General features: G+C 49.7%; 1 protein-coding gene across 4 annotated transcripts in view; it reads right to left on the reverse strand.

Moving 5' to 3' along the window:
- Positions 1-15,743, reverse strand: part of virma (vir like m6A methyltransferase associated) — a 142,726-nt gene that overhangs the window by 32,310 nt on the left and 94,673 nt on the right. For all 4 annotated transcript variants that reach the window (XM_072468045.1, XM_072468046.1, XM_072468047.1 and 1 more), the window contains exon 17: positions 12,338-12,470. In XM_072468045.1, the coding sequence (XP_072324146.1) occupies positions 12,338-12,470 (133 nt within the window). The remainder of the gene's footprint in view (positions 1-12,337; positions 12,471-15,743) is intronic.

The raw sequence follows: 15,743 nt of genomic DNA on the forward strand, positions 1-15,743 counted from the left end.
CCGTAATGAATCAGTGCTATCCCACAGTTTTAAGGAGCCCCAACAGAAGTTTTAAGTAGCGCTTTAAAGGAAAAGAAAGTGGTGGAGAGGTTTGGCTTGGAACAATTCTTAAGTGTAGGACCCAAGTAGCTGAAGGCAGGGCTGCCAATGCAAGACTTGGAGGAGCTAAAGTATTTGAGGATTGTAGGGTTGGAAGAAATTACAGGGTTAAGGAGGTACAAGGCTACAGAAGGATTTGTAAACAAGGATGATAATTTGAAAATTAAGGCATTGGTTTAACATAAGCCAGTCTAAGTCAGCAAGCACAGGCGTACCAAGTGAATGTGACGGTGCAAGTTAGGATACAGGTAGCAGAGTTTTAAGTTCATGGAGTGTGGAAGATGGGAGGTCAACAGGGTGTGCCAGAAGAGTCTAACAGTAGCAATGGCACGAGATGACCATTTCAGAAGCAGAGCAGTTGAGGCAAGGAAGGAAACTGGCTATGGACTTGATGAAACTAAATACTTGCAGGGCTATGGGAATAGAGTTAGGACTGGGACTGGGTGAAATGTTCCAGAGAGCGAGCATGAACTAATAGGCCAAATGGTTTCTCCTGTTGTATAATGACTTCTGATGTGGAAATTGGCATCTCCAGGGGAGAAGTGTGCAGTCAATGTCTAAGAAACAGTCCATGACGGGGACCAAAGAAATGGCTGCAATATTCCCAATATTTAATTGGATGACATTTCTGTTCATCCAGGACTGGATGTCAGGGGAACAGTCCGTCAATTTTGAGACAGTGGCGAGGACAAGAGAAATGACAATGAGATAGAGCTGGGAGTCATCAGTGTGCACTGAAGAGAATGTTGTTAAGGTGCAGCATATAAAGGAGAAATAGGAGAGGGCAGAAAAATCCATGGGGGACTCTAGAGGTAAGAGTGCAGGAGTGAGAAGAGGTGTAGTTGCGAATGATTATCTAGACTAGACAACTAGATCAATAAGAATGGAACCAGGTGAGTACAGAGCTGGACAATAGAGGAAAGGCAGTGGAAGAGGATATGTGGTGAACCATTATCCAAGGCTGTAATGACTTAGACCAGGCCTTTGAGATTGGCCAATTGGAATACGAGTTCCCGGATTAGTGGGCCAATCAGGGAACCTCTTCGTTGTATATAACAGGGAATGCCAGATCCTCTGCACTTCCAGTGTAGATAGCAAGCTGAGTACACATGGTCGTACTGCTGTTGGTTTTGTTAATAAAAGGGATTCTGGTGAAGGGACGTCTGCCTCCGTGGACTTATTACAAAGGCCAAGAAGAATGGGGAAAGACAGCTTAACTTTGTCACAGCAACACAGTGACTTTGATAAAATACGTTTTGGCACCGTGTCAGGCAGAAACCCAATTGGAGGGATTCAAATTTGCAGTTCAGGGAAAGATGCACTAATTTGGAAAGTGACAGCTTATTTAAGGACTTGGGAGGAAAGTAAAGTTAAAGATGGAAGAAAGAGGGATTTTTTTTTGAAGAGAGGGGTTATGACCAATATTCCCTCTATACTAAGTGCCTGTGGAGCCATTAAGCAATGCAGAAGTTATGATGCAGACCGTCCACAAATCGCCCCCTTTTTATACGTGTGCAGGGCTGCGCAAAAAGTTAAATGTAATCTGCTCTGCAATCAACATGCTGCTCACAATGAAAGAAAAATAGAGGAGATGCTGATGATGACAGCAGGTTAGGAGAGGGGCAGAGTACCTCAGGAGAGAGAATGGTTAACAAAATCAGCTAACATGATGCCAAAAGGGAATTGGGCCGTCTGCAGTTTCGGGGAAATATTGCCACGGGAGGTAGTAACATAATGGTATTGTCACAGTAGCACAAGTGATATTGTCAGGGCAGCACAAGTGGATAGCTCCACAGCGCCAGGGTCCCAGGTTCGATTCCCCGCTGGGTAACTGTGCGGAGTCTGCACGCTCTCCCCGTGTCTGCGTGGGTTTCTTCCGGGTGCTCCGGTTTCCTCCCACAGTCCAAAGACGTGCAGGTTAGGTGGATTGGCCATGATAAATTGCCCTTGGTGTCCAAAAAGGTTAAGAGGGGTTATTCGGTTACAGGGATAGGGTGGAAGTGAGAGCTTAAGTCGGTTGGCTCGATAGGCCGAATGGCCTCCTTCTGCACTGTATGTTCTATGTTCTATGTCACTGGTCTAGTAATCAAGAGACCAAGGTTTGAATCCCACCATGGTAGATAGTAGAATTTGAATTCAATAAAAATCTGGAAATAAAAGTCGACTGATGGCCATTAAACTATTGTAGATGTTGTTAAAACTAATGTCCTTTAGAGAAGTAAATCTGCTGACCTCACCTGATCTGGCCTGCAAGTGACTCCAGACCCACAGCAATGTGGTTGACACTTAAATTTGCTCTGAAATTATCTAGCAAACCACTCAGTTGTATCAAACTGCTACAAAGTCAATAAAAAGGAAAGAAACCGATCTACCACCGACCATCAGCCTAGGCACTGGAAATGACAATGGCAGTGTGGACACTGCAAAGTTCTCCTGGGGGATTGTGCCAAAATTGGGAGAGCTGTCTCACAGAGGAGTCCAGCAACAAACTGACATAGCCATACTCAAGAGTCATACCTTACAGATACACAACCACAATCTGTAACCTCAAGGCCTGGCATATTCCCCACTGTACCATTACCACCAAGCCATGGAATCATCCTTGTTGCAATGAATATAGAAGGGCATGCCAGAAGCAGCACTCGGCATACTAAAAATGAGGTGCCAACCTGGTGAAGCTACAGTACAGGACTACTTGTGTGCCAAACAGCATAAGCAGCAAGTAATAGAAAGAGCTAAGTGCTCCCACAACCAACAGATCAGATCTTAGCTCTGCAATCCTGCCACTTCCAGTCGTGAATGATTTGATTTGATTTATTGTCACGTGTACTGAAATACAGTGAAAAGTATTTTTCCGCGGCCGAGGAACGTACACAGTACGTACATAGTAAACACAAGAATAATCAACAGGGAACATTGACAAATGGTACATCGACAAAACAGTGATTGGTTACACTGCGGAACAAGGGGCCAATCAAAGCAAATACATGAGCAAGAGCAGCATAGGGCGTGTGAGTAGTGTTCTTACAGGGAATAGGTCAGTCCTAGGGGAAGTCGTTGAGGAGTCTTGTAGCTGTGGGGAAGAAGCTGTTCCTATGTCTGGATGTGCGAGTCTTCAGACTTCTGTACCTTCTGCCTGATAGAAGGGTCAGGAAGGCAATGCCTGGGTGGGAGGGGCCTCTGATAATGCTGTCTGCCTTCCTGAGGCAGCGAGAGGTGTATACAGAATCAATGTGGAGGTGGCAAGTTTGTGTGATGCGTTGGGCCGAGTTCACCACAGTCAGCAGTTCCTTGCGATCTTGGACTGAGCAGTTGCCATACCAGGCTGTGATGCAGGTAGATAGGATGCTCTCTATCGCACATCTGTAGAAGGTGGAACTCATTGGAGGAGGCTCCACAAATATCCCCATCCTCAATGATGGAAGAGCCCAGCATATCAGTGCAAAGGATAAGGTTGAAGCATTTGCAACAATCTTCAGTCAGAAGTGTCGATTGAATTATCCATCTCAGCCTCTTCCAGAGATCCCCAGCAAAGATTTGATTCACGACATGTGATATCAAGAAATGGTTGAAGGCACTGAATAGAGTCACAGAGGTCCACAGCACAGAAAAGACCCTTCAGCCCATCGTGTCTGTGCCAGTCAAAAACAACCACCTGAGTATTCTAATCCCATTTTCCACACTTGGCCTACAGCCTTGAATGCCTTGGCATTGCAAATAAACATCGAAATACTTCTAAAATGATATGAGGGTCTCTCCCTCCACCACCCTTCCAGGCAGAGAGTTCCAGGCTCCCAACACCATCTGGGTGAAAAGGCTTTTCCTCGTGTCCCCTTACTTTACCTTCTGCCCCTTACTTTAAATATGCTGCCTGGTCATTAATCCCTCCACCAAGGGGAAAAGTTTCTTCCCGTCTATCTATGCCCCTCATAATTCTATCCATCTCAATCATGTCCGTCCCCCCACTCAGTCTCATCTGCTCCAAGAAAAGCAGCCCCAGTCAATCGCATCTCTCTTTATAACTGGGCGGCATGGTAGCACAGTGGTTAGCACTGCTGCTTCACAGCACCAGGGACCCGGATTCAATTTCCAGCTTGGGTCACTGTCTGTGCGGAGTCTGCACGTTCTCCGTGACCATGTGGGTTTCCTCCGGGCGCTCCGATTTCCTCCAACAAGTCCCGAAAGACGTGCTGTTAGGTCATTTGGACATTATGAATTCTCGACCAGTGTAGCCGAATAGGCCCCGGAATGTGGCGACTGGGGGCTTTTCACAGTAACTTAATTGCAGTGTTAACGTAAGCCTACTTGTGACACCAATAAAGATTATTATTATTATTCCCCCTTTTCACCCCTTCTCCCCCCCATAACAAGCAACTGCTCAAACATGGACACGAATAGTCCCCACCTTGTCTCAAAACCATCCACTGAACCCCTCAGTTCAAACTTAATTGTCTTCAACTGGAGGAAGCCGTATAGATCCCCTAGCCAGGCCATCACCCCCGGCGGCATTGTCGACCGCCGTTCCAGTAAAATTCTTCGTCGGGCAATCAGACAGGCAAAGGCCACAACGTCAGCCTTCCTCCCAATATCCCAGAAATCGCCACTACCGGTTCCGGCTGGACCTCCACCCCCACAATCCTTGCTAGCGTCCCGAACATGCCTTCCCAGTATCTCTCTAGCTTCTCACAGCCCCAGAACATATGCACGTGGTTCGTTGGTCCTTGCCCACACTTCTCGCACTCATCTGCCACTCCCTAAAAGAACCCATTCATTCTCGCCCGATTAATATGCATCCTGTGTACCACCTTAAATTGTATCAAATGCATCCTCGCACACGAGGAGAGCGAATTCACCCTACGCAGTGCCTAACTCCACACTTCCCAACCGTATCCGTTCCAAAAAAGCATATGTTGGTAGCCTGGGAAACCCATTCCACATCTTCCGTGCAAAGTCCCTTACTTGTAAATACCTAGATTCACCTCCCTTTGGAGGCTCTACCCTCTCCCTCAGCTCCTCTTTGCTTGCGAACCTCTCTTCCAAATACAAATCCCTCGCCCTTACCAGCCCCACCTCTCTCCACTTTCTGTAGATACCGTTCGTCTCCCCCGGTTTAAACCCGTGGTTCTCACACAACGGCGTTAACACCAACATCCCCTTTATCCTAAAATGTCTCCTCAGCTGGTTCCACAGCTTTTTGTTGACTGTACCACCGTGCTCTCAGTATACCTCCTCAGTGCCAGTGGTAGCGCCGCCGTCACCTTGGCCCTCAGGCTGGACCCCCGACAGGACTCTTCCTCCATCCTAACCGCTCTACTTCCCACCACTGCCTCACTATCTCCACATTCGCTGCCCAATAGTAATGCAGCAAGTTCGGTAACGCCAACCCCGCCTTTCTGCCTCTGCAGCAGGGCCCTCTTCACCCTTGGCACCTGCCCGCCCATACAAACTCTGAAATAACTGTATCCAATTTCTGAAAAAAGGACTTTGGAATAAGAATCAGGAGCATCTGAAATATAAATAAGAACCTTGGAAGGACATTCATTTTCACCATTTGACCCCCTCCCTGCCAGCGTCAGGTGCAGTGTATCCAACCTCCTAAAGTCCTCACCTATCTCCTCCACCAATCTTGTTAACTTCCACTTATGTAGCGTTGCCCACTCTCCCATCACCTGGATCCCCAAATACCTAAACTACCCTGAATGGCAAATCCCCTAAATTGGCTCTCCGACCCGACACATTCACCGGGAACACCTCAGTTTTCCCCATGTTCAACTTATAACACGATAAAGCCCCAGACCTCTCTAATAGGTTCATAATCCTCCCCATACTCTCCAGTGGGTTAACAAGTCGTCTGCAGACTTCCGGTTGCGGCGATGCGGAGCTAAGCCGCACGAGTCTGCTATTATGGACTTTCGGGCTCTCTAGAGGAGCCCGAACGGGAAATTTTTGAAGACGCTCCGTGTGGGAAGAGAAGAGGGAGGTCCCCCTTCATTGTTTATGGACCGGACCAGAAGCGAAACAGCCAAAAAAACGGCATTGGAGCAGCGGGAGAAGCGAGGGAAGAAAGACAAAATGGCGGCGGCCGGGGATAAAGTGGAATGCGGGCCGGAGCTGCAAGAGTTCATCAAGCGCTGCTTCGAGGAGCTGTGGAAGGAGATGCTGGCGCCTATGCTGTCGGCGATTGAAGGACTAGGGATGACCCAGAAGGCCCACGAGGTAAAGATCCAGGAGGTGCAGAAAAAAGTCAATGAGAACGAGGACGAGATCTTGGGCCTGGCGGAGAGAGTGGAGGAGCACGAGGCGCTGCACAAAAGGTGGGCGGGAAGATTCGAAGACCTGGAGAACAGGTCGAGGAGAAAGAATCTTCGGATCCTGGGTCTCCCTGAAGGAGTGGAGGGGGCCGATGCCGGGGCATATGCGAGCACGATGCTCGAGTCGATGATGGGAGCGGAGGCCCCTTTGAGGCCTTTGGAGCTGGATGGGGCACACCGGGTGCTGGCGAGGAGGCCCAAGGCTAACGAGCTGCCAAGGCCGATTGTGGTGAGGTTTCACCGTTTCACGGACAGAGAGAGGGTCTTGAAATGGGCCCAGAAAGAGCGGAGCAGCAGGTGGGACAATGCGGAGATCCAAATATACCCCGACTGGAGCACGGAGGTTGCAAAGAGGAGAGCGGGTTTCAACCGGGCCAAGGCGGTGCTGCACCGGAAAGGAGCGAGATTCGGAATGCTGCAGCCAGCGCGATTGTGGGTCACATACAAGGATCAACACCATTATTTCAAAACGCCTGAAGAGGCGTGGACCTTTATTCAAACCGAAAAGTTAGACTCAAACTGAGGGTTTGTGAGGGTTGGGGGGGGTGGTGTTTGATGTTTGTTGTATATAGGGTGTTAATCACGCGCAGGAAATGTTACATGGGCTGGGGGAGAGAGGGGGATGGCGGTGGGGGAAAAGAGACAAGGCCGCGACAGGAGCCGCGCCAGAGGGGGCGGGGTAGGCTTAGGAAAGCGCGGGTTTTTTTTTCCCACGCCAGGGAAGAAAGGCGGGAGGGGGAATGGAGGAACGCACACTGATTGGGAAATTCCCACACGGGGGGGGGTCAATGGGACGGCGGGGGAAGCCGGGGTCAGCTGACTTACGGGAGTGTTATGGGGGGAGCAAAAAAGCTAGACATGGGTCTAGCGGGGGGGGTTGCTGCTGCACTGGCCGAAGGGGAATGGGACACAGAAGAGGTGGTCGGGGCGGGGGTCTCCCGTCTGGGGGACTGGAGGGTGAGGGCGGCGCGGGCAAGGGACTGGCCTAGAAAAGGAGATGGCTAATCGGCGGATGGACAACGGAGGGCGATATGTGATGGTGAGCGGTAAGTTGCAGGGGACGGGGGTGGTATTGGTAAATGTATACGCACCGAACTGGGATGATGCCAGATTCATGAAGCGCATGTTGGGGCGCATTCCGGACCTGGAGGTAGGAAGCTTGATAATGGGTGGGGATTTTAATATGGTGTTGGACCCAGCACTGGGTCGCTCCAGATCTAGGACTGGAAAGAGGCCGGCGGCGGCCAAGGTGCTTAGGGGGTTTATGGATCAGATGGGGGGAGTGGACCCGTGGAGGTTTGCCAGGCCGCAGGCCAGGGAATTTACTTTTTTCTCCCACGTGCACAAAGCCTATTCCCGGATAGATTTTTTTGTTCTGGGCAGGGCGCTGATCCCGAAAGTGGAGGGAACGGAGTATTCGGCCACAGCCATTTCAGATCACGCCCCGCATTGGATGGAACTGGAGTTGCGAGAGGAGAGGGACCAATGCCCGCTGTGGCGGTTGGATGTGGGACTGCTGGCAGATGAGGTGGTGTGTGGAAGGGTGAGAGGGTGTATCAAAAGGTACTTGGAGGTCAACGACAACGGGGAGGTGCGGGTGGGGGTGGTATGGGAGGGGCTGAAGGCGGTGATCAGGGGAGAGCTAATCTTCATCAGGGCTCACAGGGAGAAGATAGAAGGCATGGAAAGGGAGAGGCTAGTGGGGGAGATTTTAAGAGTGGACAGGAGATATGCAGAGGGATTACTTAGGGAAAGGCAACGTCTCCAGACGGAGTTTGACCTGTTGACCACAGGGAAGGCAGATGCTCAGTGGAGGAAAGCGCAGGGGGCGACCTACGTGTATGGGAAGAAGGCGAGTCGGATGCTGGCACACCAGCTCCGTAAGAGGATGGCAGCGAGGGAAATAGGTGGAGTTAAGGATGGAAGGGGAGCTACGGTGCGGAGTGCGACGAAAATAAATGAGGCATTCAAGGCCTTCTATGAGGAGCTGTACAGATCCCAGCCCCCAGCGGGGGAAAGAGGGGAGGAGACGATTCCTAGACCGACTGAGATTCCCGAGGGTGGAGGAGCAAGAGGTGGCTGGGTTGGGGGCACCAATTGGGTTGGAGGAGCTGAGCAAAGGTCTGGGGAATATGCAGGCAGGGAAGGCCCCGGGGCCGGACGGGTTCCCGGTGGAGTTCTACAGGAAGTACATAGACCTGTTGGCCCCGCTGCTAGTGAGGACTTTTAATGAGGCAAGGGAGGGAGGGACCCTGCCCCCGACAATGTCTGAGGCGACGATTTCTTTGATCCTAAAGCGGGACAAGGACCCACTGCAATGTGGATCGTACAGGCCGATCTCGCTCCTCAACGTGGATGCTAAGTTGCTGGCAAGTGCTGGCTACGAGGATCGAGGACTGTGTCCCGGGGGTGATTCACGAGGACCAGACGGGATTTGTAAAGGGCAGGCAACTAAACACCAATGTGCGGCGGCTCTTAAATGTGATAATGATGCCATTGGTGGAGGGAGAGGCGGAGATAGTGGCAGCTATGGACGCGGAGAAGGCCTTTGACCAAGTAGAGTGGGAGTACCTCTGGGAAGTGCTGCGTAGGTTTGGGTTCGGGGGAGGGTTTATTAGCTGGGTTAAGCTCCTTTACAGAGCCCCGGTGGCGAGTGTGGTTACGAATCGGCGGAGGTCGGAGTATTTTCGTCTGTACCGTGGGACGAGACAGGGGTGCCCCCTGTCCCCCCTGTTGTTTGCATTAGCAATTGAACCCTTGGCCATATCATTAAGGGAGCCTAGGAAATGGAGGGGGGTGGTCCGCGGGGGAGAGGAGCACGAGTGTCGCTTTATGCAGATGACCTGTTGCTGTATGTGGCGGATCCAGTGGAGGGGATGGTGGAGGTCATGCAGACTCTAAGGGAGTTTGGGGATTTTTCGGGCTATAAGCTTAATGTAGGGAAGAGTAAGCTTTTTGTAGTACAGGCAGGGGACCAAGAAAGGGGGATAGGCGATCTACCGCTGAGGAGGGCGGAGGGGAGTTTTCGGTACCTGGGGATCCAGATAGCCAGGAGTTGGGGGCCCGACAAAAACTGAATCTGACGAGACTGGTGGAGCAGATGGAGGAGGTCTTCAAAAGATGGGACATGTTACCGCTCTCGCTAGCGGGTAGAGTGCAGTCGGTCAAAATGGTGGTCCTTCCAAGGTTTTTCTTTGTGTTTCAGTGCCTTCCCATCGTGATCACCAAGGCCTTTTTTAAGAGGGTAGGCAGGAGCATTATGGGGTTTGTGTGGGCGAATAAGACCCCGAGGGTAAGGAGGGGGTTTTTGGAGCGCAGTAGGGACCGAGGAGGGTTGGCGCTACCAAATATGGGGAGCTACTACTGGGCAGCAAATGTGGCGATGATCCGTAAGTGGGTGATGGAGGGAGAGGGGGCGGCATTGAAGAGGTTGGAGATGGCATCCTGCAAAGGAACGAGTCTGGGGGCGCTGGTGACGGCACCGCTGCCGCTCTCGCTGTCAAGGTACACCAAGAGCCCGGTGGTGGCGGCAACGCTAAAGATCTGGGGCCAGTGGAGATGACACAGGGGTGAGATGGGAGCCTCGGTGTGGTCCCCAATCAGGGGTAACCACCGGTTTGTCCCGGGGAGGATGGACGGGGGGTTTCAGAGCTGGCATCGGGCGGAGGTTAGAAGAATGGGGGACCTGTTCATTGAAGGGACGTTTGCGAGCCTAGGGGCACTGGAGGAGAAGTTTGGGATACCCCCGGGAAATGCTTTCAGATACATGCAGGTGAGGGCGTTTGTGAGGCGGCAGGTGAGGGAATTCCCGTTGCTCCCAGCACAGGAAATTCAAGACAGGGTGATCTCGGGCGTATGGGTGGGAGAGGGCAAGGTTTCGGCAATATACCAGGAGATGAAAGAAGAGGGGGAGGCGTTGGTAGAGGAGCTGAAGGGTAAATGGGAGGAGGAGCTGGGGGAGGAGATTGAGGAGGGGCTATGGGCTGATGCCCTAGGGAGGGTTAATTCCTCCTCCTCGTGTGCCAGGCTTAGCCTGATACAATTTAAGGTGGTTCACAGAGCGCACATGACGGGGGCGAGGCTGAGTAGGTAGAGGACAGATGTGAGAGGTGCTCAGGAAGTCCGGCGAACCATGTCCATATGTTTTGGTCATGCCCGGCACTGGAGGGGTTCTGGAGGGGAGTAGCGGGAACAATATCTAAGGTGGTGAAAGCCCGGGTCTAGCCAAGCTGGGGGCTAGCAATATTTGGAGCAGTGGATGAGCCGGGAGTGCAGGAGACGAAATAGGCCGGTATTCTGGCCTTTGCGTCCCCAGTAGCCCGGCGAAGGATCTTGCTAATGTGGAAGGAGGCGAAGCTCCCCAGCGTGGAGGCCTGGATAAATGACATGGCTGGGTTCATTAAGCTGGAGAGGATAAAGTTTGCCTTGAGAGGGTCTGCGCAGGGGTTCTACAGGCGGTGGCAACCGTTCCTAGACTATCTCGCGGAGCGTTAGATGAAGGTCGGTCAGCAGCAGCAGCAACCCGGGGGGGGGTGAAAAATTGTGTTAAAAAACTTCAATAAATATATATTTTTAAAAAACAAGTCGTCTGCATACAGCGACACCCGGTGCTCCAAATTCCCTCCCACTCTACTGACCCGCTAAGGACCATCGCCAAGGGCTCTGTCGCCACTGCAAACACTTTAATTTTAAATATATAATTTATTTGTAGTGCCTCATTCACCGATGCAACCCGAAGCTCCTGGAGTTCATTACATTCGTCTGTACGCTCGCCACTTACAACAGACGCACCCATGCCACAAACCGCAACTCGAACCCAAACCTTCCCAGGTCCTCAAACAGGTATTGCCACTCCACCCGATTAAATGCCTTCTCCACGTCCATAGACACCATTATCTCGGGTACCTGTTCACTCCTCCACGTCCATAGATACCATTACCTTGGGTACCCGTCCACTCGACGGGGTCATGATCACATTCAGTAATCGCCTTATATTGCTCGAGAGTTGCTTGCCCTATACGAAGCCCCTTTGGTCCTCTGCAACCACCCCTGGAACGCATCCTTCCATCCTCCCCGCCTCTAGCTTAGCCAGCACTTTTACGTCTGTATTTACAGTGATATGGGCCTGTACGATCCACATTCGAACGAGTCCTTCCCTTTCTTTGGGATAAGCGTAATTGTTGCCTGTGTCATCATCTCCGACAGCCTCCCCTTCTCCAGTGCCTCGCTAAATGCCCCCAATAAGTGTGGTGCCAATTCCGCCGCAAACTCGTTATAAAATTCGGCTGGGTACTCGTCTGGCCCCGGGGCCTTCACCGACTTCATTCCTCTTATACTCTCCATTACCTTCTCAAGGGCAATGTGGAATGGGCAATAAATGCTGGCCTAGCCAGCAAAGCCCAAACCCTGTATGTGAAGAACAAGGACTGGAGGTAGCTTTTATGGACAAGCTCAGCTCGGAGGTCAGGAGACAAGGTAGGAGAGAAACCGGAGAAAGATTCAAAAGTCGGACATTCTGCATAATGTAATATGAATCAACGCACACTAGTTTCTGCTTCTGAAATATAATCTTACAGTAATTCTGACACAACACAAGATCACATAGGTTAGGAGGAGGAGGCCATGTGGCCTCTCGAGCGGCTCTGCCATTCAATGAGATGATGGATGATTTTATTGTGGCCGAAATTCCACTTTCATATTTGCCCCGCAAACCCTAAGGCACTTTAACATGTAAAAGGCTTAAAGAATGTCAAAAATCCAGTTACTGAGGTTTCAAGACAACCTAATTTTCATAGTTTATTTTACCAACCACTGTCCAAAAATGGTGAGAATCATAACAATTTGTAAAGACATTTGACATTAAATGCTGCAAATAAAGATGTCTTTAAAACTGATGAATTAGTCAAACAAAATACATCATCACTTACCAAATTATCTGTGTTTATGATCTGACGCAAAAAATCTAACAACGAGGAAGCCAGCTCAGCCATTTCTTTGTTGAAATTATGAACGACACGTTTCAGCAGACTATGGAGAGCGTTATTGTTTTGTCTCAGAGCGCTAGTCAGAGAAAAAATAAAGACTAACTTTAGAAACAAAATCAAATATTCTCATAATTCATCATTGCAAATTGACTTATAGGCGCAACCAAAATCATTACTTTTGGGTAACAATTTAAAGTATAACCTTTTATTGCATTCAGCCACGAAAGATCCACTTTATTTATGGTAGGTGTGTGACTAAACTACAAATCATTGCCTATTTTTGTGGAGGGGAGGCAGTGTAAGAGAACAGGAAATGCTCCGAATGTTGCTTATTTGGATATTCAAATAGCATTTGGTAAAACCACCTAAAAGCCACTGGCTGTTGGGATAAAGAGACAGTTGGGGGAGTAAAAGAAAAAAAAAAGCTTCTCAGAATGGAACATTTGTTGTGAGATGCCATGGAGGTTGTGTTGAAGCCGTTGTTACGTGAAACTCTTGGGGACATCCCCATAAATAATATTGACTTTAAGAGCTCAGGGAACAATAACAAAATTTGTATAGGGCAACAAATGTAAGGGGTGAGGTGTGGCAAAACCTAACAAGAGTATGGAAAGACTGCAAAAGGACCCAAGTAGGAGAGTAGGATGACAGACAGTCGGGAATTTAATATGAAACCACACCTGAAGCAATGAGATTTTTGTGGGAATAGAGAAGCAAAGGACTTGCTTCTATGCGTGCAGATGTACAGGTCATTAAAGGTTGGAGCACATAAGAAAGGCTATTGTAAAAAGACAAACTTGGTTTTGTACCAAGAGACACAGAATATTAAAGCAGGAAGATAATATTGAACTTGAACTAAGCTTTAAGTTTTCTGTACAATTTTGGGACAGTTGGCATAGGAATTATAGAAAGGAATGAATTTGCATGTACATGATGCTTTTTTGGGATGTCCCCAAGAGCTTCCAGGCCAATTAACTATGTCACCAATTTTATGATCAATTTTCACACAGCAAGATTTGGCAAACAAAAATGAGATAAAATGACATGGGAATCTGTTTTTGGTGGTACTGATAGAGGGAAGAACACAGAACAGGTGAAGCTCGTTTCCAGCCTTCTCTGTCACTCAGTGAGATCACAGCTGATCTGTAATTTAACTCGATTCATCCAAGTTTTCTCCATATCGCTTGCGTCCCTTAACTAGGTTGAAAGTCTGAATGGAATGTTGAGCTATAGCACTCACAAACTAAAACTAAATGCAAGTAGGATGCTCACAACCTTCATTCAAGCTTAAATGCATTAAACTAAACTGCAGCAAACAAAAAAGGACTTGGCCATGGAAATGCAGTCACAGTGTGCAAGGAGGGATCCAGACTGAGAATTCTTTGACAGTTTGCTGACGGCAGTTTCGAAAAGGAAAGGAGAGTAACAGAGGAGGAGCTATTTCCAATCTGAGCCAGTATGAGGATCAGTAAGGAAAAGTTGAGTAATCAGCAGTTCAACAGGATCACGGTCAAGGGAGCAAAAGTCAGGAATTGTGGAAAGGTTATGGCAAACCTCGAGAAATATACAGTTCCTTGCAAAGGTAAAGAAAAGCTTTAAAAGAGATTTGCTTGGAGATTCAGAGGAAAGAAAAGAATGCAGCAAAGGCATCTGACTGGATGGTGTCAAAAAGTACTTGTTGCCAACTTTGCGTCTGCTGCGCAGGAGAGAGATGGCGTTTAACCAGCTGGGAGGTAGTGAAGAAAATAAAGAGCAAAACCAACAGCCACTGCTATGGAGCAAAAATACAAGCAGTAATCAGCAATCAGAAGAGCAGAGATGCCACCAATTGAGGAAAAGGGGAGCAGCGAGGGAAATAGGGGGAGTGAGGGATGAGGAGGGAGAGATGGAGCGGGGAGCGGAGAGAGTGAATGGAGTGTTCAAGGCATTCTATGAAAGATTATATGAAGCTCAGCCCCCAGATGGGAAGGAGAGAATGATGTGTTTTCTGGACCAGCTGGAATTTCCTAAGGTGGAGGAGCAGGAGAGGGTGGGACTGGGAGCACAGATCGAAATGGAGGAAGTAGTGAAAGGAATTAGGAGCATGCAGGCGGGGAAGGCCCCGGGACCGGATGGATTCCCAGTTGAATTTTACAGGAAATATGTGGACTTGCTCACCCCGCTACTGATGAGAACCTTTAATGAGGCGAGGGAAAGTGGACAGCTGCCCCCGACTATGTCAGAGGCAACAATATCGCTTCTCCTAAAGAAGGAAAAAGACCCGCTGCAATGCAGGTCCTATAGGCCTATTTCCCTCCTGAACGTGGACGCTAAGATTCTGGCCAAGGTAATGGCAATGAGGATAGAGGATTGTGTCCCGGGGGTGGTCCATGACGACCAAACTGGGTTTGTGAAGGGGAGACAGCTGAATACGAATATACGGAGGCTGCTAGGGGTAATGGTGATGCCCCCACCAGAGGGGGAAGCGGAGATAGTGGTGGCGATGGATGCCGAGAAAGCATTTGATAGAGTGGAGTGGGATTATTTGTGGGAAGTGTTGAGGAGATTTGGCTTTGGAGATGAGTATATTAGATGGGTACAGCTGCTGTATAGGGCCCCGATGGCGAGCGTGGTCACGAATGGACGGGGGTCTGCGTATTTTTGGCTCCATAGAGGGACGAGGCAGGGATGTCCTCTGTCCCCATTATTGTTTGCACTGGCGATTGAGCCCCTGGCAATAGCATTGAGGGGTTCCAGGAAGTGGAGGGGAGTACTCAGGGGAGGAGAAGAACACCGGGTATCTCTGTATGCGGACGATTTGTTGTTGTATGTGGCGGACCCGGCGGAGGGGATGCCAGAGATAATGCGGATACTTGGGGAGTTTGGAGAATTTTCAGGATATAAACTGAACATGGGGAGAAGTGAGTTGTTTGTGGTGCATCCAGGGGAGCAGAGCAGAGAAATAGAGGACCTACCGCTGAGGAAGGTAACAAGGGACTTTCGCTACTTGGGGATCCAGATAGCCAAGAATTGGGGTACATTGCATAGGTTAAATTTAACGCGGTTGGTGGAACAGATGGAGGAGGACTTCAAGAGATGGGACATGGTATCCCTGTCACTGGCAGGGAGGGTGCAGGCGGTTAAAATGGTGGTCCTCCCGAGATTCCTCTTTGTGTTTCAGTGCCTCCCGGTGGTGATCATGAAGGCTTTTTTCAAAAGGATTGAGAAGAGTATCATGAGTTTTGTGTGGGCCGGGAAGACCCCGAGAGTGAGGAAGGGATTTCTGCAGCGTAGTAGGGATAGGGGGGGCTGGCACTACCGAGCCTAAGTGAGTACGACTGGGCCGCCAATATCTCAATGGTATGTAAGT

This window comes from Scyliorhinus torazame, chromosome 11 (assembly GCF_047496885.1).
Source record: "Scyliorhinus torazame isolate Kashiwa2021f chromosome 11, sScyTor2.1, whole genome shotgun sequence".
NCBI lineage: Eukaryota > Metazoa > Chordata > Chondrichthyes > Carcharhiniformes > Scyliorhinidae > Scyliorhinus > Scyliorhinus torazame.